Source organism: Microcebus murinus, chromosome 6 (genome assembly GCF_040939455.1).
Source record: "Microcebus murinus isolate Inina chromosome 6, M.murinus_Inina_mat1.0, whole genome shotgun sequence".
In the NCBI taxonomy this organism is placed as follows: Eukaryota; Metazoa; Chordata; class Mammalia; order Primates; family Cheirogaleidae; genus Microcebus; species Microcebus murinus.
This window is the reverse complement of record NC_134109.1, coordinates 28,375,024-28,398,933: the sequence shown is the minus strand read 5'-3', so window position 1 is coordinate 28,398,933 and position 23,910 is coordinate 28,375,024. Positions and strand designations below refer to the sequence as shown.

Below are 23,910 nucleotides of genomic sequence, written 5' to 3'. Positions count from 1 at the left end.
AGATACAGTGAATAGTCCCCAAAGAACAAAGCAGTGAAGGGACAGAAACGTGACTTTCTTCAGGATTGAGACTGGCACTATCTCTAATGGCTGCTTCATTAAAAGAATAGTAATTTTTAATCTTGGACACTAAGGTACACTATTCCTGCAGTTTCTTAAATGAGGGGCATTTAAAGCTTTTTGGAAAAAAATAAGGTGGTAGTATGTCATGAACCACCAAGAAAAGGAGAGATTTTTGGAGGCAATTTAGCTCTTCTAGTCTGCCAAATCACGTTAATTGGGTGGAGAGAACACCTATGGATTATTCTAATATTATGATCATATTTCAAAGGTATATAATAGCTGAAACGAAAATTCCATAGGCATCTCAAATTCAACCTGTCCAAAACCAAATTCATCATATTCCTTCTCACAATGAGTGATTCCACCATCCTCTTAGTCATCTATGCCTGAAATTTGGGTCTCATCTGTTTCCTTCTCTACATCCCTAGATTGAGTATGGAGCAATTCTTGGTAATCCCAAAGTCCCTGAAAAGTGCTGTTCCTCCTGTCTGAAATCCCTTTCTCTTCTAACTTAGTTTAACGAGAACTCACAGTTTTAAGATTTAGTCATAGATGTCATCTCCTCCTAGAAGCCTTCTTTACAACCTTTTACATTTCTTCGTTTTTTGTTTTTGCTCTAGTAGCACCTGTTATTGTTACACAATTCATTAATCATGTGTTTATCTGTCTGATTCCACACATTACAGGGTGAACTTGAGAGCAGTACATTTATCAATCATTCATTTATTCATTCACTAACTCAAATATTTTGGGGCAGCTACTAAGGACCATAAATTATTCTAGGCACTGAAGATTCAGCAGTGAACAAAACAGGTGAAGATCTGTCCTCAGAGAGCTTACATTTTAGTGAGGAAGAGATGAACAAACAGGTAGGTAAAATGTATGTTATGACAAACAGTGATAATCCCTATTTAGAGAAAAGTAAAGCTAGGAAGAAGAATAGGGAGCGTGGTGTTTGGATTTTAAAATAGGGTTATCAGTAAATACCTCAGTGAGAATTGGGTTTTTGAGTAAAGGGAAATAGACGAGAAAGTGAGCCATGCACATATCTGGATGATGTGTGTTCCAAACTGAGGTTACAGCAAGTACAAAGGTCCCGAGGTGGAAGCACACCTGATGTATTTAAGGAATAGCACAGAGGCTAGTGTGGCTAGAACCAAGGGAGAAAGAGGAGATAAGAAAGGAGATGAGACACAGCAGAATTCTTATACAATGGCTTACAAGGCCCAAAAGACTTTGGCTTTTACTCTGAGTGGGTCAGAAGCTAGGCAGGATCTGGGACAGTGGCACAACACAATTGGACCTCTGTTTTAAAAAGATTCCTCAGATGGATATCTTGAGAAGAGATGGTAGGATGCTACTGCAATGAGAGGACATGCTGGCTTGGATCAGGGAAGTAGTGGTAAAGATAGTGAGAAGTGATTAGGTTCTCAAAGGCTGAAGCAGACAGAACTGTCAATGGATGTAAGGCATAAGAGAAAGAGGAGACAAGGTCAAATTCAAGAATTTTGGCTGAAGCATAGTGACAGACAGAGTTGCTGTATACTGAGATTAGGGAAGACTAAGGGAGAGCAGTGTGGGGGAGAAGGCTCAAGAATTTGGTTTGCAAGATATTGAAGTATGAGATGTCTATCAGACATCAAAGGGGAAATGTTTAATAATGATAATGACATCTGACACTTACCTATTAAAACAGGCCATTCTGTGTACTTTGCTTATATTTATTCATCTAATCCTCTCAACAATGACATGTGGTAGGTGTTAGTCACAAAGCTAGTAAGTGCTGAGCCAGGATTAAATGTAAGTAATCTGTGCTCTTAACTTTTACGCTACATTGCTTCTAAGATAGAAATACCACCATGGAGTTCAGGGGAGATATCTGGAGAAATAAAATTTAAAACCATCAGCATTATAGGGTATTTAAAGCCATGATACTAGATGAAATCATTAAGAGAGAGGTATAGGCAGAGAAGAGTCCCCAGACTGAGAAGTAGGCAGTGATATAAGGGGAAAACTAGGAAAGTTTGATCCCCAAATTCCAAATAAGTAGAGTGTTTCAAGGAGGAGTGAGAGATGGGCTATGTCAAATACTGCTGCTAGTGTGAGTAAGGCGACAGAACCACAAGAACAGTAATACAAAAAAAGAGACAAGAGCAGCTTTGGTGGAGGGGTGGAAGTGGAAGTGGTAACGGTGATTAAATGGATTCAACAGAAGGGATAATGCAGGCACCAAGAAAAAGGAACTACAGGCACCAAGAAAAAATCTTCTTTTTAAGGTGGCTTACTTTTATGCTAATGGATGATCCACACTGGAGAAAGAAAACTGATTATGGAGGATAGAGTAGGTAGCATTGCTGGAGTAAGTAAGAGTTGGAATAATTAGTATCTAGTGGAGGAGCTGGCCTCAGCTAGAAGTACAAACAGTTCATCCGTTGAATGGGGGAAATACTATATGGGCAAAAGATGCAGGTAGGTGAGTAGATGTGGTGGCTGGCACAACTGAAAGTTTTCTTCTGATTGAGTATTTTCTCAGTGAAGTAGGAAGTTAGATCATCAGCTGAAAAAGAGACTAGAATAAGAAATTCTGGATGTTTAAGGAAAAAGGAGGCATGAAATAGTCAATGAAGAGAATAAGTAGATTAAGAAAATGGAGACTATCTTGTTCATTTTTGATTATGGATAGCCTGGCACAGTCATGTTTTAGATATTAACTGTGACTTGAGGCTTGAGAACCATTGGGTTGTCATGGACACAAATTAAAAACAACAACAACAACAAAAAAAACCGTCCAAAGGTTGATAGTTTTTTTTTAAATCTAGAAAAGGTCAGTGACCAAGACATTTAGCATACCAGTTGATCATGTCACAGGAAAAAAACATGAAACCAAGGATGAACAGAAATCTTTTAATTACTCTTGGGATTGTGTTTTGTTTTTTCCCCAGGAATTTGTTATAATGCACCTCAAAAAAAAAAATCCCAAAACCAAATCATAGAAGATGCCATCTAATAAACCACAAGAGAAGATAAAATTTACACAAGGAAGGGCTTGGGGATTTAGAAAGCAAGAAGAAAGAAAAGGGAAAAGGCAGCAGATACTCCCCCATACTTTTAAAGAACAGGATCCAGAATGAAGATAAGCTTAAGTACAATTTGTCCTATAGGAGAAAATTTAGGAAATCTAAAAAAGAATGTAGATGTGCATACATTGATTTCAGAATAGAGTCATAAATACCATGGGGCATATTACTCTTGGGAATTAGGTGAAAACAATATAACCATATTATTTTTCAAGCACACATTCTCTAAAACTTAACCATTTCTAATGACACCACTTAACAACTACAAAAATATAAAACTTGAAAAAAATATATTTGGCAGTACATTAACAGAATCTACTAGAAGAGATATTATAATGATTGCTATAAAGAAAAATAAATCAAAGCGACATAATAGCCCAGGGAGGGAGTTCACAAACTCAAATGCCTACAGGGTTAAAAGCAGGTAATAAAGTGAGTGAAGCAAGCTGAGTCTAAGGGACAAAAAGAATTTGCAGGGATTAAGGTGAATAGGCAAAGGGCACAGTTGCTACTCAGCTCAAGCCACTGTTGCCACATAGAAAGCATGTTGTTTTGTCAGATCTCCTAATTCTTAAGACAGATATCCTAGTTTTTATGTGAAAGCACTCAATGTTTAAAATACTTGCAACTAATTCAAACATACAAACTGTGTGCAAGCCACACAATCTATGTTTGTGGATATATTTAGTCCTTGGGCTATCTAGTATCCTCTGCATTAGACACTTCTCCAATCATCATAATTAGGACATACTTGAGAAAAGCAGAGGCCAGTGCTTTTTGAATGAGAGAACATCAACTCGGGGTAGGTAAAAGAATTTTGCACCACATTTCAGAAAACTTTGGTTTCAGTGTACGTGCCGCTATTTAGTACTAGCTGGGTGAACTCTCTGAGCTTCTGTTTTTAAATGCAGTTTCATAGGCTGGGTGTGGTGGCTCATGCCTGTAATCCTAGCACTCTGGGAGGCCAAGACAGGAGGATTGTTTGAACTCAGGAGTTTGAGACCAGCCTGAGCAAGAATGAGACCCTGTCTCTACTAAAAAAATAGAAAGAAATTAGCTGGACAACTAAAAACATATAGAAAAAATTAGCTGGGCATGGTGGTGCATGCCTGTAGTTCCAGCTACTCAGGAGGCTGAGGCAGAAGGATTGCTTGAGCCTGGGAGTTTGAGGTTGCTGTGAGCTAGGCTGATGCCATGGCACTCTAGGCAGGGCAAGAGAGTGAGACTGTGTCTCAAAAAAAAAAAAAAAAAAAATATATATATATATAGTTTCACGGACTACTCTGTCTAATTCACTGAGCTGTTGTGAATAGCAAATTAGAAAGCAGGTCAAGGCACATCATAAACTATAAAGCTTTGTATAAATACAAGTTAAACGGCTTTAAAAAGGGACCTAGTAGGGTGGCCTAAGAACATTTTGTACCTCTTTGTTGAGAAAGTTCCTTCATAAAATGGGAATATAGATTACCTTACAGTGGATTAATAATGCAGACTTGTAACAGACCCAGGTTTATCTGTTCGCTACTGTTACGGTTTTTGGAGGCACTGCTCTCATCTGCTAGTGATTCAGCAATATGGAAGTGATGGTGGTCAGATCCAGGAAGAGACTTAAAGAGGAAGAAGTCCTCCTGGCCATGATGCATAAACCCGGAATCAGGGCTAACAATTTTTCCATCTACCTACTTTTACAAAAAAGTGTTTAATGTTAACACTTCTTGAATACTGTTGTTCTATTTATCCTGGATCATTAAACCATACATGATTCAAAGAATAATAAAGTTATCAAACTTTATGAAGAACTGTACTGGAATAAAAAAACACCCTATCATATACTGTTCTATAAGATTCTTCATTTTAAGCTTTCATCAAACCACAATTACCTAGCAAACTCAACAAATCAAGTCTCTTTCACCAGACTATTTCTTGCAGGTTAGTGTGGTATTGAGTTGAATAACTTGAAAGACTTAAAAGTCTGCAAATTATAGAAAAGTTTTTAATTTAAAAGCACAATCTGGGTAAAATTATAGATGATATCGCCCCCTGCCCCATTTTCCAAACTCTTTGAATGAGTTACTGTGATGTAAAATCACCCTGCCATGAAAAATTTTTTTTTCTCAGTAACATAAGAAAAGAATTCTGATAGTCACATTTGTTCATGGACACTATTATGGGATCACTTAGCATCTTTTAAAAAAATCCTGTGGGAGTCCAACTCACTACAGGATGAGCATCCCTAATCCGAAAATCTGAAATCCAAAATGCTCCAAAAATGTGAAACTTTTTGAGTGCCAACAATATAATGCCACAAGTGGAAAATTCCACACTTGACCTCATGTAATGGGTCACAGTTAAAACCCAGGCAAACAACACACAGTGTATTCAGCATCCCCAAGGGAAAAAAGACCTTCCCAGCCCTCATTAGCTGTGATACTAGAGCAGTGTGCACTTAGAACAAGAAATCATGTCAGTTTATAAAATCAAACAGACTTCTGAGACAAAAAACATTGCTGATAAGGCAAATGACTCTGAAGAAAACATTTTAAAAAGCCATCCAGCAGAATGTCTCCTTATTCCTAGAGGAACTACTTTCTGGCCCCTCAACTGCTTCTGATACTTCTTCTCGCTTAAAAAAAATAGTGTACAGTAAGTAACTTTTAAATCAAAATATAGCAGTGTAGCAGAAGTCTGATTGCTGTTTGCTATTGTTTAACACCTGATAAAGGTATTCCTGGTGAGGCTACTGTGCTGCTTAGTTACCTTGAACACATTATTTTTTCACTGTATTCATGGTGTCATTTTTCTACTGTTAAGTTCTTATGTATGAATAAATGTAGGAAAATGATTGCTTAACAGTAGCATATAAATTCAGACTCAGGAATGATGGTGATGCCAAAAAACCAGATTGTCCACATGGATAGCTGAGATAGTGACACCTTTAGCTTTCTGATGGTTCAATGTACACTAACTGTGTTTCATGCACAAAATTATTAAAAACATTGTATAAAATTATCTTCAGGTGATGGGTATAAGATGTTTATAAAACACAGATTTTGTGTTTAGCCTTGGTCCTATTCCCAAGATATCTTGTATGTATATGTAAATATTCTGAAATCTGAAAAAATCTGAAATCTAAAACACTTCTGGTCCCAAGTATTTTGGATAAGGGATACTCAGGATAAGGATACTACTTAAATCCTGTAGTAGGATTTAAATATTTCCATATAAATAAATATTAATTTGAACCACTGAAAAAAGGCTCTTTAAAGCTTTAACTAATAAAAAAGTAAACAGGCCAGAAATAAAATCCAAAGGTAAATTAGTGTCCTTTAAAAAGAAAGTTAGAAAGTAAAAGTGAGTTTCTAGGAAGCTATTTAATAGTACCTTTTAAAGTTAAATCTTTTAAATTTCACTTATAAATAAATAATATGAAAATGGAGTGATTATATAACAGTGATTAAGAGTGTAGGCTCTGGAATCAGATTATCTAGGTTCAAATCATAGCTTCTATCACTTTTATATCTGTTATTTCATTCAGATCATTTAAAGAAATGAGAATAATAACTTTAGGGTTATTTAAGGATTAAGTGAGACAATTCATAGTTTTTTTTCTTAAGACATAAAAATTCATCATGTAGTAAAAATGCAGTGAAAACAGCTACCAAGCACAGTGTGACCTACTTCAGCTACACTGTAAGTCAGGGGTCCTCAAACTTTTTAAACAGAGGGCCAGTTCCCTGTCCCTCAGATTGTTGGAGGGCCATTGGAGAGTGTGGTGCACATTCCACACATGGGCACTGTGGGCCTGGGACGAGTCAGCTGCTAGGCAGGACAGGCAGCAGCAGCAAAAACACCCTGCAGACAGGATAAATGTCCTCGGCGGGCCGCATGTGTAAGTGAATCATGGCTCAATAAATATTGCCACCTGAGGACTGATTCTGAAGAAAGAGTGAGCTATGTCTGTTCCCTAACACTGTGTTATAATCTTTAAAAATACATACTTTCCCCTCCCCCTTAGAGACAGGGTCTCACTATGTTGCCCAGGCTGTACTCCCTGGGCCCAAGTGATCCTCCTGCTTCAGTCTCCCAAGTAGCTGGGACTATAAGCTCATGCCTTTGCGTCCTGCTAAAATATAGTTTTAACATTGTTTTTGTATAAACCAAATTAATATTTTCTACAACCTAGTCTTCATAGACAAAGCTGTTTTAACTAAAATAGACAAAACTGGTCACTTGGAAGATAATTAAAATTGCATGATAATTATGGTAACACGTAACTGCTTCCAGAAATTCTATCTGGAGCCAGGCGTGGTGGCATGCACCTGTAGTCCCAGCTATTTGGGAGGAGGATCCTGAAGCAGGAGGATCACCTGAGCCTGGGACTTCAAGGCTGCTATGAGCTACTACTGCACTCCAGCCTGGGCAACAGAGGCAGACCCTGTCTCTTGAAAAGAAAAAGGAGAAAAGAATAGAAAAGAGAGAGGAGAAAGAAAGAAAAAGAGTGAAAAATAAATAAATAAATAAATTCCATTTGGGAAAGAACAATACTACAGAAAAAGTTTTCTTAACAATTATCAATTTCTTTAACAAATATAATATCTATTTATAGTGCTATAAATGTCTATAGGATTCTTTCTAGATATGTATTCCATATTCTAAGGACTTCTTAATTTGACTCAGACTCAAAATGTCTACTAGAAAATGTTATTGTGACATGTGTTGGTAAATTATGTAACTTTTCATTTCAGATGGACAGCAGTAACTGAATTAAATCATTAGATCTAAAATACTTCAAATTTGTTTATATTAGTATAAAAGTGACCTAAATTAGGACAAGAAAATGTAAAAATGAGCCACAGCTAAAACATTTAATTGAGAAGGAAATGGAAATGATTTGTTCTTTAAAACGCATTTCAAAAATAACAAAACTATCAAGTAGAAAATCAATTGTGATAGGATTTTTATACTCACATAAACTTTCAGAAATTTACACTCAGTTATCTAATGATAGTATTTCTCTCTTATTCTGTCTCAATCTGAATTACTTTGTAGCACTTACCCAAATAAAACAATAATAAACTTGGACACAAAAGTGTTAGAAATGTATTTACTTATATGTGTACTGCCACCCTATATATTCTTACTTTTAAGGAGATCTGAACATTAAGAAATCATTACTTGAAAAGCATCTACATAAACAATAGTCCACATATAACAGGTATTTGGTAGACTAATAATTAAGATGGGTTTTTTAAGATTAGCAACCCAGGTAAAAATCATAGCAGGATCCCAAAAGATAAGTTTATGTACTTTCATTTACTTCGGCTGAAATTTAAGTTACATTGGAAAAAATATAATACTGTTAAATGTAAAATATTTAATATTCACTTGAATTTAATATTTCTTCCCATTTCTCTGCCAATATTGGGCGCTAAGCAAAATCTAGCTGCTAAAAATACTGCTAATATGAATAGAGCTTTGAAAGATCAAATGAAATTTATTTTAATACATAGTGTTGAAGAGAAAATCCTCTTCTAAACCTACTGGATTCATTTATTGGAATTTCCTAGGAATCATCAGATTTAGTATCCACAGACACACAGATAATAGCATAGATAGTAACTTCCTAATTCATTAATGTCTATATACAGTCAAATCAATTCCTGTATTATAAAGAAACCAAAGCTGTACTACTTTTTAAAAATATGTCAGTGCTATACTAGGGGTGTAACTCCTTATAAAGCAAGCACAAATGTGGCATTAAACTTACTTTTCCAAAGAAGCCTTTGAAGAACTTCCTTTCCTGGAGGAACAGGGGGACAAGTCGAGCGCTATTATTGTATGGGCTAAATGTCCCAGGGTTTCACACCAATAAGCACATACAGAAGTTGGGGAAAGGGAAAAGTGGGAGAAAGGGAGGGGGTGAGAGTTTTAAAGAGTTATCCATACCAGGAGTGACAAGGACTAAGGAAGGGTGCATGAAAATGCAGGGAAAAACACTGTACGGCCTAAGAATCCATGGAAAGAGAAGAATTCAGGACCTCTATTCATGCAGAGTAACCAGTTAGTTTAGTAATCACTATGTACTTTTAAAACATATTTTCCAAATTTGGCAGCAGAGAAAGATTAGGACACACTGGTTTAGTGAGATTTACATTTAAATTTCATAATAGTGAGTATAAAAATAGAAGAGTGGTTCCATATACATCTTTCAATTTAAAATCAGTAGTCAACTGTGTAAAAGTCATCAATTAAAAAACCAGTTCAGGCCGGGGGCGGTGGCTTACGCCTGTAATCCTAGCACTTTGGGAGGCTGAGGCGAGTGGATTGCTCAAGGTCAGGAGTTCGAAACCAGCCTGAGCAAGCGTGAGACCCCATTCTCTACTAAAAATAGAAAGAAATTAAACGACTAATTAAAAATATATAGAAAAATTAGCCAGGCTGGTGGCATATCCCTGTAGTCCCAGCTACTCGGGAGGCTGAGGCAGTAGGATTGCTAGAGCCTAGGAGTTTGAGGTTGCTGTAAGCTAGGCTGACTCCACGGCATTCTAGTCTGGGCAACAGAGTGAGACTCTGTCTCAAAAAATAAATAAATAAATAAATAAAAAACCAGTCCACATTCAAATGACTATATAATCACATAAAAAATGCAATATATAAAATTAAATGAGTATGCATCAAGGGTTCTTGTCATACTTTTTCTTGATGAGTTTAAGATGTCCCTTAGAGAATCCTTCATACTACCTAAGGGGAGCTTGACCATTGACTTTCCACTTATGAATTAGTATCAATCTGTATACATGTGTGTGCTGATCAATTTCACAACACATGGGGAAATAACAGATATGTTCTATTCCAGATACAGAATAAATTATCTATAAAGAACACAAGGCTAATGTTTTAAACTGGAGCTGAGAAAACAAATATCTTAAGAACCAAATAACATCTTTGGGCCACAACTGAAATTTAAGGAATAGGGTTTTATTTTTAACAACAGCTTTTTAAAAGCTGTTGTTTTAAAATAAACTTGCATTGACATTTGTAGGTATATCATTCTGAAACTATCTGGATAAGAGAGGCATAGCTATATATGGTACCAGCATCAATTTTTAAGCACCATTTATGAAAACTGGCCACCATTTAAAATCTAAAGAATTTATGCAAAGTGGATGGGTTCTAATTCCCCACCAAGCTGCTTTCACTTTACATTTCTTAGCTTTGGTTGAAATATAGTTTAAGCCTTTACATTTTTTTTTTTTTTTTTTTTTTTTTTGAGACAGAGTCTCACTTTGTTGCCCAGACTAGAGTGAGTGCCGTGGCGTCAGCCTGGCTCACAGCAACCTCAAACTCCTGGGCTCGAGTGATCCTTCTGCCTCAGCCTCCCGGGTAGCTGGGACTACAGGCATGCGCCACCATGCCCGGCTAATTTTTTTTATATATATATCAGTTGGCCAATTAATTTCTTTGTATTTATAGTAGAGACGGGGTCTCACTCTTGCTCAGGCTGGTTTTGAACTCCTGACCTTGAGCAATCCGCCCGCCTCGGCCTCCCAAGAGCTAGGATTACAGGCGTGAGCCACAGCGCCCGGCCAAGCCTTTACATTTTTTTTTCTGAGACAGAGTCTCACTCTGTTACCCATGCTAGAGTGCCATGGTGTCAGCTTAGCTCACAGCAACCTCAAACTCCTGGGCTCAAGCCATCCTTCTGCCTCAGCCTCCCGAATAGCTGGCACTCCAGGCATGCACCACCATGCTTGGCTAACTTTTTCTATATGTTTTTAGTTGTCCAGCTAGTTTCTTTCTATTTTTTTAGTAGAGACAGGGTCTTGCTTTGCTCAGGCTGGTCTCAAACTCCTGAGCTCAAACGATCCTCCCACCTTGGCCTCCCAGAGTGCTAGGATTACAGGCATGAGCCACCACGCTTGGCATAAAACTTTACTTTTTATAATCATCAATTTTTAATGTTGGATAAATGTCTGGGAAAAGACAACTGTACTGAAATTTGACTCTCTTAAATAATTTGTAAACTCATTCAATGCTCTCAGATCCAGAAAGTTTGTTTTCCACCTAAGTTTTGAAAATCACAAGCAGCATCAAATATTTCCGCAAAATATTATGAACATAAGCTGGAAAAAAATTATAAAGTAATCATGCCAGTCATTACAATACGATTAAGATTATTTCTGCTGCCAAGTTTGGTGACCCTAGTTTTGTTAGACTGAGTAACCACCAGCTTTCAAGGATGCAGCCAAAGTTAGGAGATTCACCATTCTTAAGGGTTGGGAAGGTGAGGGAAGGAGATCCATTAACCTTTAATTTAGCTCCTAGAAAAGCTCTTGTTAAACATGGAGTTTTTCCTCTTTTTATAAAAGACCCCAGATGTTAATGAAAAAGTTGACGTGCAAAATGCATAAAAAGACAGGTATTAGAGAATAATATTAATGTTCTTTTAAAAAACAATTGTTATGATTCTTTTACCTGCTAAAACAAGAACATATATTAAAACAAATATATCAAATAGTGAATAAAAAACAACATATTAGAAACTGGTAGTATAATGAAACTAGCCTAAAACCAAGACAGAGAGGGAAAGACATTTAAGAGACAATGGGAAGAAATGACCTTTTAAAATGAAGGGCATCTTGGACTAGAGTCAAACAAGGCCTGATACACATTTTACAAAATTGACTGATAGAGGACAATATTCTTCACCTTGCAACTGATTATGCCAAAAGGCAATAAAAATGGACAATAAGCCATTTCTGTCAATTATCCTATACAATTTAAATCCCAAAGTAGCTAATTAGTGAAATTATGTCACAAAGTAAATGAATTGAAAATAGTAGCAACTAACTCCATGCATAGAAAGTAAAATAAATAAATAAATAAAACAACATTTATGCTGTGAGGAACATATTTTTAAAACACTATCTTTTTTAGTTATGATTTTTTTTCATTAGAGAACATCAAGTATGCAGATGATTTCCAACTGAAGTTAATCTAATTATAAATTGTAAGAGACTACTTGGGGAAAAACACACACACAAATATACTTGCAAATTTTCTTCTTTCTCAATTCCTCATAAATTTAAAAAGCACTAGAAATGTTAAATTTTTAGCTCAAAGATCATTCACATGATAGGTTTAAAATCTTTGTTTCACTACTTAACTGGAACATCTAAGCTATTTAATTTTTAAAATTTTTAAACTTTGGCATTCAAACGAATTCTAAAGACATTCTATTTCTTCTTTAATCCTCTGTAGAAGAGGAAGCTTTATAATCTATAAAAAACAGACAAAAATCCTCCAGAGACATAGCATTTGGCACAATATAAGTATCTGGCACAACAAGTTATAGATCCCCAGTGAAGTTGGTTAGATGACTGTTTTCTCAGAGAAAAAAAAAGGCAACTAGAAATTTCTGTATAGTAAAAATATGAAAGGAAGACAAAAATCATAAATTTATGTGGACTAGTCTGATGTGAGAACAACATCCTGAAGACTTCCAACCGTCTACAAGATTCTCAGTATTTATAGAAATAGAAAAGGTATTTATAGAAGGGAGAAGTTTCATTGAGTATAATAAACAGGAAATTTGCCCCAGTTACCCAACACTCCAATCTTGTTTTTTTATAACACATGTTTTCCAATGCAAAACTATATATAATATTTGCTCCAAGTCTCCTGGATAGGGTTTGTCTGAAAAATTTAAATAACTTCTTAATAAAAAGTCTAGGAGTGGGTGATTTTCCCTTAAAGTTCAAAAGCTTAATTATGTCCAGAAAAGCAATCATCAACATATAAAACTTTCCTTAAGTCATAAAAGACCATAGGGAAATACAGATTTTTAGAGATATGCAAAAGGTTTTATAAACTTAAAACATTAAAAACATAAGAGATAATTACGATGATTGTAAGATTCACTTTGACCATATATTGAAGATTGCATTGTATTCTGTATATTCATTCTAGCAATATTTTTTGAGTGACTACTATGTGCCAGACACTGTTCCAGGCATAGGTATAATTTTTTAAATGGTAGTTTAGTTCCTATTTCTGGTGAATACAAAAACTCATTAAATTTTATTATCTAAATAGTCCTATGCCTGAAATAATCATGCTTATAGTCTATTATCTTCTTGGATTAAAAAAATAAAAAGGTAAAATAAAACAACAAAAAAATCCATTCAAATAAAAAATTAGTTTTAGAACTAGACAGTTAAATAATATCTATCTCTGAGATTGCATAAGATCATTTTGTTTTATTTATGTACTTTTTTTGTTCATTTGTGTTTTATACAATATATATTACTTATGTAATAAAGAGATGTTTCTAATTAAACGCTGCTTAAAAAACCAAAATCTAGGCCGGGCACAGTGGCTCACGCCTGTAATCCTAACACTCTGGGAGGCTGAGGCGGGCGGATTGCTCAAGGTCAGGAGTTCGAAACCAGCTTGAGAAAGAGCAAGACCCCGTCTCTACTATAAATAGAAAGAAATTAATTGGCCAACTAAAAATATATATAGAAAAAATTAGCCAGGCATGGTGTCGCATGCCTGTAGTCCCAGCTACTCAGGAGGCTGAGGCAGGAGATATCACTTGAGCCCAAGAGTTTGAGGTTGCTGTGAGCTAGGCTGACACCACAGCACTCTAGCCAGGGCAACAAAGTGAGACACTGAAGAAAAAAAAGAAAAAAAGAGAGAGAATCTAATGCCTGATGATCTGAGGTGGGGCAGTGAAACTAGCACTAGGGAGCAGCTGCAAATACAGATTATCATTAGCAGAGAGAGGTTTGACTGCAGAGAGACCATAATAAATCAATGGCTTGCAGATTCTTATCAAAACCCTATCAGTGGCCAGGCGCGGTGGCTCACGCCTGTAATCCTAGCACTCTGGGAGGCCGAGGCGGGCGGATTGCTTGAGGTCAGGAGTTCGAAACCAGCCTGAGCAAGAGCAAGACCCCCGTCTCTACTATAAATAGAAAGAAATCAATTGGCCAACTAATATATATATATAAAAATTAGCCGGGCATGGTGGCACATGCCTGTAGTCCCAGCTACTTGGGAGGCTGAGGCAGAAGGATTACTTGAGCCCAGGAGTTTGAGGTTGCTGTGAGCTAGGCTGACGCCACGGCACTCACTATAGCCTGGGCAACAAGCGAGACTCCGTCTCAAAAAAAAAACAAAAAAAAAACAAAACAAACCCTATCAGTGAGTTTGTTTTTTAGTTCTTTGTATACTACAATCAGTTATTTTTCTCCTTTCCTTTCTATAATAGATTCAAGCATTTATTCCAAAATAAAATCTGAGTTGGCTGCTTAATTTTATGTATTTCATATTGTAGAATTACAGATAAGAGTTAATATAGAATATACCAAGAAGCAGAACATTTTCGATTACTAAGCAAATTGAGGGAAAAAGCACACATTAGTAGTCAAACTTGTGGCAGCCCATCATACCAGCAAACCCAAAGCAACAAGTATTAAATGCTCTTTGGGGCAGGGGCATGCAGAAGTAATGCTTAAAGCTTTCATAGCAAAGTGGGGACACATTGGAGAGAAGGAAGGTTGTAAAGAGGGCTGTCAGATCTATGGAACATTCCTCCAACCTATTGAAAATCTGAAATTCAGCACTTTAATCTGAATCTTTATGAATTCTGAACCCATTCTCTCCTTTTATGAAATATACAGGCATGACTTGGGATGTGTTCTATGTCATAATTGGCAAAAGAAATATTGTTTATCCTGGGAAAGGGCTCTCCATTCCAGTGTACTAAAGTTTATGAACAAGGCAGTAGAAATAGATTATGTTAGAGAAATACAGAGAAAAATATTGGGGAGTAGGAGTCATGATAATAATGAAGTCTCCAAGAAAGTAAGTCTCACCAGGCATCAACATAGATATCTCTATCTCCTACTTTTTCCCAGAAAGCTGTTTCTTATAATAGATTTAAAATTCATAATTTATAATCCAGTTATCACAATTAGGTTAAGACGTTAACTAACAGCTTCATCCTGGTTTTAGAAAATTATCCTTCTATCAAATTTCACATCACTTGTTTCACATGGGTTATGAATCAAAAATACCTTTTAGATAAATGTCTGACCTAAATCGAAGAGGTTTGTCTTTATAATTTATACCTCTGGATGAACAACATGAGAAGCTTTTATTAGTAAGTCCACATCTTTTGCTTTAAGAGAAACACTGTTCTTAATGGATACTGGGTCACTGAACTTTACTGAGCAAAATCTTTTAAGAAAATATTGACAGCATATAGATCAACACTGGCAACCATCAAATACATACAGCTTTCAATCTTTTTACAGCATCTTCACAGATGTGCATTCCTCTTGATTCATCAACTTCTACATGGCCAAGGTACTGTAGAAAGAAGAAAAAAGCTGGGGTTATTGCTATGTTTACTGAGTAGCTACTCTATTTAAACAATAGGTGGTAGAGAATTGAATATAGGTTAAACATCCCAAATCTGAAAAAATCCAAAATCCAAACACTTCTGGTCCCAAGCATTTCAGATAAAAGATATTCAACCTGTATTGAAATCCCCGTACTCAAGAGATTCACAGCCACTGAAGAAGAGTTAAAATAATGTTACTTTACTTACTCTCAGTGTTCTCATATGAAGATTTAGAATAATTATGTCAAAGACTTACAGGTGAGTAGGTGAAAAAGTACACAGTAGTAACTAAATGTTGCCTGAATCTATTGGATCTGAAGCATAATATAGACAGTTACTGTATGTCTACACATAAAGCTCTCCTCTGTACACCTCTCCCAAGGCAAAGTATATATACATACCATGAAAAAGGCCAAACAAAAATGACAGTTTTTCAAAGGCTGAAGAGATCACCTACTCCTTTTACGGGGAGCACATAAGAGTGAGGCAGGTAACTAAAACAAATTTTAAGAAGGTAGTGCATCTGAGCTTTAAAAGATGTGTAGAAGAGGCAGAAATTGAAAGGTTGAAAAATTATTTTAGGCTGAGAGAGTTTGAGGTTGCAGTGAGCTATGCTGACACCACCGCATTCTAGCCTCGGCAACAAAGTGAGACCTTGACTCAAAAAAATAACTAAAAATAAAAGAGACCATTTATAATATTGCCCTTCTGCTTTTCTAATTCAGGATTACTCCACTCTCTTTTTGGTACTTCCAGCCTGAATGTAACATAGCCAGAAATCCAAAAGTGAGTACTGTGGTACAAAGAGAAATCTAGGAAAAGTCAATGTAGGTTGGTCTGAGTGCAGTGGTGTTTACAACTAATTGATCACAACCAGTTACAGATTTCTTTGTTCCTTTTCCACTCCCACTGCTCCACTTGACCAGCCTTAAAAAAAAAAAAAGTCAATGGGGCTCTGGTTTGAAGACTAGGCAAGGGAACTCTTAACCTCAGAGAAGATAGGAGTTCCCCTCCATTTTATTTACTTTTCTTTTCTTGGTTGTCTCACACTCAGCCCCCAGGAAATCATGTGGTTCAGGCTGTAGTGGCGGCTGGAGCAGCAGAGGTAGCAACAATGAAAACCTGCAACATCCACACCTCTAAGGGAGGGGAACCTACCTGTTTAGTGGAACCTTAATTTCACGAAGATGGGGCTGACCCCCCTTTTTGCTTTCTTCCTCTGTCTCTGAATCTCCCACCATTTGGCGACAGATACAAGTGAAACTGTGGGAATTCCTGGTAGAGCAGAATAACCCAGAGCTCAGGTTTCTGGCTAGAAGACCAGAAAGGGAAGCTCCAGGGAACTGGAAAGTACTGAGGAAGACACAAGAGGGGAGGAGCTTGGAAAATACACCACGAATTGTTTATGAATTCCAGGGTTCACCCAGGAGCTGCATTGCTAAGGATCTGATCCTAATTAGCATACCAAAGACTTTGAGAACTAACATATAGACCACCTCCTGGTTCCCAAACTTAGAAATGGGTGACATACACACAGGATAGATCAGAATAGCACTATAGATCAGAATACCATTATAAAGGCTTTGAAAACTGAATGGATATTGGAACCACAGCTCACAGAGGTAAGTTAGAACTTGCAGCCTGAGACTTAACTGGATTGGCTGCTAAAACAAAAATATAAACATTCTCCATAGGATTTAAATAAGACTCAAAGTCTCACAACCAAATATACAAATACCTAGGACACAATACAAAATTACTTGGCATATGATGAATTATGAAAATTTTAACTCATCCAGGGGAAAAACAGTCACATACACTAAGATTATACAGATGTTAGAATTATCTAATAAAGACTTTAAAGCTGCTATTATAAAAAATGTTCAAAGAAGCAATAGTGAATAGTCTTGAAACAAATGGGAAAATAGAAAATCTCAGCAAAGAAACAGAAAATTTTAAAAAGGAATCAAATGGAACATTTAAAACTGATAAATACAATAACTGAAATGAAAACACATTGGGTAGACTCAATAGCAGAATGGAGATGACAGCAGAAAGTGTCTGTGAACTTGAAGATAGATCAGTTGCAATTAAACTTACACCTAGCATCTTACATAATGGTGAGAAACTGGATGCCTTACCCCTCAGATCTGAAACAAGATAAGACTGTCTTCTCTCAACACTCCTATTCAATACATCTGCTATTTTAAACTTCAAAATAATTACATGTATTTTGGTTTTGTAGCTCTTACATATATGATATAAATAAGGCACCAAAAATAGTCCAGGAGTGAGCATAGGAAAAAGGAAATAACATTTACTGATTACCTACCATGTGCTAGGATCTATGCTGGGTGCTTTATATATTTTGTCTTACTGAATAACTACTCAGAAATGTATGCGATCAACTGATTTTAAAAACTGAAGAAAGAAGATGAGGTTCAGAAATGCTGACTAACTTGCCCAAAATCACAGACACAGCTAGTAAGGGAGGAGTATGATTTATAAACATGACTCTAAGTCCAAGGGTCATCCCACTTGACTTTACCACAATTCAAGAAAACTTTCCCTACTTTCACATTCTTACAAGGAAATTAAAAAAAAAAAAAAAAAAAACAGGTTCTTTCTACCATATTTTTTCCTTACAACTTTGTAAAATAAAAGTCATTTTATCTGATAAATTCCTCTGGCAGGGCTGATACTGTCAATAATAAGCAAACCTCTGAAAACTCAGTAAAAACGTCTACAATAAATTCATATTCACACTTCTTCAATTCCTCTCAAGTTTCAGAATTTACATGCTGAAGAGAATTATTAATATGAGGCTATCTAGGAGCCTTGATGACATTCTGGAATATGGTACTGTAAAAGTTATCATTACTGGGCAAAACTAAAAAATAATAAAAAATTTACTGACTTTTGTTATTTTGTTGTTGTTGTTTTTTGAGACAGGGTATCATTCTGTGGCCCGGGCTAGAGTCTAGTGGCATCATCATAGCTCACTGCAGCCTGGAACTCCTAGGCTCAAGCAATGCTTCTGCCTCAACCTCCCAAGTAGCTGGGACTACAGGCATGCACCACCATACCAGGTCCGACTAATCTATTTACTTTTTGTAGAGATGGAGTCTCGATGTTGCCCAAGCTGATTTTGAACTCCCGAGCTCAAGAGATACTCCCACCTCAGCCTCCCAAAGTGCTAGGATTATACGCCTTGAGCCACTATGCCCCTCCTGACTTTTGTAATTTTTATGTAAAACTGGTTCTTAGAGATCATTCTAGTTCATATACATGTCTTATAAGGAATAGATTTATTCATTTTTTAAACATATAGTAAAATTCACTCTTTTTGGTCTAGAGTTCTATGAGATTTCACAAATGCATACAGTTATGTATAACCACCACCACAATCAAGTTCAATCACCCTCAAAAATTCCTTCATGCCCATTTGCAGTCAACTTTTCCACATCCCCAGCCTTTGCAACTACTGATCTATTTTCTGATCCTATAATTTTTCCTTTTGAAGAATGTCAAATAAATGGAATCATACAGTATGAGACTTCTGGCTTCTTTTACTTTAGCATACAAATTTAAGTCATCTAAGTTGCTGAGTATATCAGAAGTTTGTTCCGTTTTATAGCTGAGTGTAGCATTTCACTGCATGCATGTATTGCTGTGTTTAACCAATCACTAGGTGAAGCTCATCTTGATTATTTCCAGTTTTGGTGATAATAAATAAAGCCACTATAACTATTCCTTTATAAGTTTTCATGTGAACATAAGGAGTGGAATTGCTAGGTTGCAGGGTAATTGAATGTCTGACTTTTAAGAACAGCCACTCTCTTTCCCAAAGTGTCTGCACCATTTTATATTCCCACCAGCAATGTATGAGAGCTCCAGTTGCTTGGTATCCTGGCTAGGCATGGGTATTGTCAGTTTTTAAAAAAGTCATTCTAAAAGGTGTGTAGTGGTATTTCTTGTAAGTTTAATTTACATATCCCTAATGACTAATAGTATTGACCATCTATTTATGCACTTATCCACATCTTAGTTGACATTTTAAAAAGACACAGGATTTGGGTGATATTACAAATTGGTTCCAGAATTTGATTTTTACCTTTTTGAAACTCAGAACATTTCCATATCACTATTGTAACATTTCTTTCATTTTGTATTATTTTTTGATGTTTAGTAACATAATCATACCCTCAAGTTTCTTTTAATACTCCCAGATAGAATCCATTCAGAATATTCTTAAAATCTTTTTTCAACTATCCTAGATTTCAATTCTATCTTTAGCTATTTTATCCTTCCAATTTGACATCATCTTCTGATAGTGAAATTAGAAACCACAGAGGGCTACAAATATTGATTCCTGTTATCAATTTTTTCATGGCATTACTGACAGCTGAATCCTGTTATCTATTAACACTTCATGATCTGTCCCTAAATACATTCTATTACTTATTCATCTTCTTTATGTAATGCAACAAAAAAAAAAAAGCCTCAGCTTGTTCTGAGCTTTTATCTTCGTGATATGAATCTTTTTTTTGAGACAGAGTCTTGCTCTGTTGCCCAGGGTAGAGTGCTGTGGTGTCATCAGTCTAGCTCACAGCAACCTCAAACTCCTGGGCTCAAGCAATCCTTCTGCTTTAGCCTCCCGAGTAACTGGGACTACAGGCAGGCACCACTACACCTGGCTGATTTTTTTCTATACATTTTTTAGTTGTCCAGCTAATTTCTTTCAATTTTTAGTAGAGACAGGGGTCTCACTCTTGCTCAGGCTGGTCTCGAACTCCTGACCTCAAGCAATCCTCCCGCCTTGGCCTCCCAGAGTGCTAGGACTACAGGGTGAGCCACCGTGCCTGGCCTGTAGTTGTCTTTTCACTTTCTTGATAATGTTATTTGATGCACAGTTTTCAATCTTGATGAAGTCCAATGTATCTACTTTTTTCTTTTATTGCTTGTGCTTTTAGTGTCTTAAGAATCCATTGCCACATCCAAGGTCATGAACGTAACTCTATGCTTCCTTCTAAGAGCTTTCCTTTTAAGAGTTTTTGCTTTTATATCTAGGTTGCTGATCCATTTTGAGTTAATTTTGTATATGGTATGAGGTAGGGGTCCAACTTAATTCTTTTGAATATGGGAATCTAGTTGTCCCATCATCATTAGTTGAAGGGTTTATTCTTTTTCTGTTAAATGGTCTCTGTACTCTTGTGAGAAGTCAATCAGTCATTGATATATGGGTTTATTTTTGGATGACTCTCAATTCTATCACTTTACACATCTGTCCTTATGCCAAATACTATAATATTTTGATTAGTGTAACTTTGTGCTGTGCTTTAAAATTGAGAAGTGCCAGTCCTCCAACTTCGCTTCCTTTTTGTAATAATGAAGTTGTTTTTCTTCTTAGGCCCATCAATGTGATGAATTATATTTATCAAATTTCCAAGTATTGAACCATTTATAGATTCTTGAATCCTTTAGTACACTTTTTGACCCCATTTGTTACTATTTTTATGCCTACTTTTTCATGTATGTTCACAAGTGGAATTGCTCTACGGTTTTCTTTTTGTTTTTGTGCTTTGATTGTTGTATCAGAATTTTGTTAAAGACATCAAAAAATTTGAAAACCATCCATTTCTCCCCACATTTACTTTAATATAGTTAAATAGCATAGAAATTATTCTTTGAGGGTTTGACAGAGCTGACTGGTGAAATCACCTATATCTAGGCCTTTTGGAGAGACAGTTTGGGTTTTGTTTTTTAACAGCATTCTCTATTTTTTTTTTTCTGGTTAAGGGCCTATTCAACTTTTCTATTTCTACTTTAGGTAATTTTAGTACATTTTCCTAGAACATTCATAGTTAATCTAAAATTTCAAATTTATCAGCATAAATGGCAAAGTATTCACATATATTAATTTCTTTGGGTCTGTGGTTGGGTTGCCTCACACTCTTATCTGTAGTATTATATACCCGGGTTTTCTTCCTTTTTCTACTACTCATTTCTACTACTACCTCTATGTTGCTTAATCTCTCTCTGTTTTCATTTTATAACAGCATGATAAAGTAGGGTTTTATGATCTCTGAGTTACCTTTAGGATCTGAGGAATGAATACAGGTTTCAAAGTATTTCCAACAGGTTTCATTCTACTACCTAGCTTGATCAATTCAATTAGTCACATATGGCTATTTATGCCAGCAAAAGAAGGAGTCTTGGTGAAAAGAAGAGAACAACATTATCTCATAATTATCTCATATATGGACTGACTCTTAGTTGCATAATCTATTTTAGAAATGCAGAGACAAAAATCTGCTTTTTGTCCTATTAGACTAGGAGAAAAACATGCCCATTGAAAGAAACATTATTAAAGAGGTCTCTTTTCTTCTCTGAGACAGTATCTCACTGAAGAACTACAGCTGATTCATGCTTTAATGACTAAAATATGTGACACTAGGACTTCTTTTGTCTGTATGCATTTTCCAAACTCCTTCCGAGTAAGGAACTTTTATTCACAAAAATGTACTTTAGAAAAACTAGTATGTGGAATTTCATTCTTGGATGAATTAAGTCCTTTTTCCCTTTCTGGAAAAAATTATTTAAAAAATAGATTTCCCCCCTTGCTTTGGTGATGTTATCCACGAGAAGAAATGCAGAGCTCTGATATGAGAGATTGTATAGTCAGCAGTTCCCAACATTAACAAAAAGTAACATAATAATCATTAATTTGTAAGGAGTTACAGGTCATCTTATCACATACATACACACACACACACACATACACACACAGCCTATGCTATGTAGCAAATACAGTATGCAAATGTGCACAGCGCAATATTAAAACTTTTTTTGGCTCTTTAACCAAAGAGGAATAGTTAAATCAAATTAAAATGGGCTATTCTTTCACTACAGATTTGGAGTACAATTCCATTTTTACAAATTGTAAAGGTCTAAGCAGAGGCAGTAAATCTAATCAGACAAGTTTAGAGCCGAAAAGAATTTAAGGGATCAAAAACCTTTACTCTACTACTTCTTTCTTTTCTTCTTCTTTTTTTTTCCCCCTTCTTATTTTTTTAGAGATAGGGTCTTACTGTGCTGCCCAGGCTGGAGTGCAGTGGTGTGACCATAGCTCACCAAATCCTCAAATTGCCAGGTGCAGGTGGATCCTCCTGCCTCAGCCTCCTGAGTAGCTAGGACTATAGGTTTGTGCCACAACACCAAGCTAATTTTTAAAGTTTTTTTGTAGAGATGGGGCCTTGCTATGTTGCCCAGGCATGAGCCACCACACCTGGCCAAAAAGTTTACTTTTCAAAGGTGAAATTCAAGGTGTCAAAAAAGTTAAATGACTTAAACTAGGTCATATAACTAGTCAATTAACAAAGCCAGGGATAGAACTCTCCTCTTTTGACTTCTAGATCTATCTTGTTTCAACTACCTCATACTACCTTTCAGTTAAAGCATATCTGCAACTCTCCTATTTACGTAGAGTTTTATAGTTTACTCCTCTTACACACATTAACTTGATGTTATTCTTTTTTCCCTGCCCCCCACAATGTTGTGCTTCTTAAAAAAAAAACAGCAGTTGATCAGATAGATAGAGTTATTTATTTTGGTGATGTTGCTTATGACTGAATCTGGGCCTGATCTTTCTCACAGCTTGACATTTCTTTCATAAATGAAATTACCCTGTCTTTCCTAATTATACCACTGCTAAATGAACAGTAGATTGGGGGAGGTTTTGCTTCATAGCAATATTACAGCTAATAAATGAAGAAGGGATGATAGAATTGGAGTATCATCATTTGCAACCCTTAATGAATTAACAAACCCAGGCAATGATCATGGATGGCTATTTTCATCACAAAAGGATAATCAGCTATTCTGTGCCTTCTGATAACAGTCTGAACCACTAATGAAGTATTTCTGGGGGAAGAAAAAAGAAAGTTAAATCTGATCAGGCCTCTAAAACTAACTACCAATTCAAAAGAAGTGCAGAAACTGGAGGAATGTGTTAAACAAAATGAGTTTTTTGCACTCTCATCTTGCTAAGGAGAGAAGGATTAGAGTTCAGGACCTACCAGAGAATAGGCTCCTTTGAACACCCCATGCTCTCAGTTGGAACACCTGGAAAAGTATACCCTAGGAATGGAAGTAAACCAGGAGACAGAACCTTACAAACACTGTAATCCAGCCTCAATTCTATTAATACAAAACTTGACAAGGACACTACAAGAAAGTAATTTTTAGAGTCCAGTCTGTCTCAAAACACATGTGAAATTTCTGAACAAATTAGCAAACAGAATCCAGCAATATATTTAATAAACTCAACTTGATCATAAAGGGTATTAATCAAAGTTA

At 36.1% G+C, this 23,910-nt stretch overlaps 1 protein-coding gene across 8 annotated transcripts in view; it reads right to left on the bottom strand.

Moving 5' to 3' along the window:
* The window catches only part of NUMB (NUMB endocytic adaptor protein), a 186,566-nt gene that overhangs the window by 32,744 nt on the left and 129,912 nt on the right, over nucleotides 1–23,910 (bottom strand). For 6 of the 8 annotated variants that reach the window (XM_012741306.3, XM_012741282.3, XM_012741285.2 and 3 more), the window contains 2 exons: nucleotides 15,444–15,518; nucleotides 8,908–8,940 (listed from right to left, as the gene is read on the bottom strand). In XM_012741306.3, coding sequence (XP_012596760.1) covers nucleotides 8,908–8,940; nucleotides 15,444–15,518 — 108 coding nt within the window. The remainder of the gene's footprint in view (nucleotides 1–8,907; nucleotides 8,941–15,443; nucleotides 15,519–23,910) is intronic. The other 2 variants (XM_012741290.2, XM_012741326.2) reach the window with 1 other exon arrangement.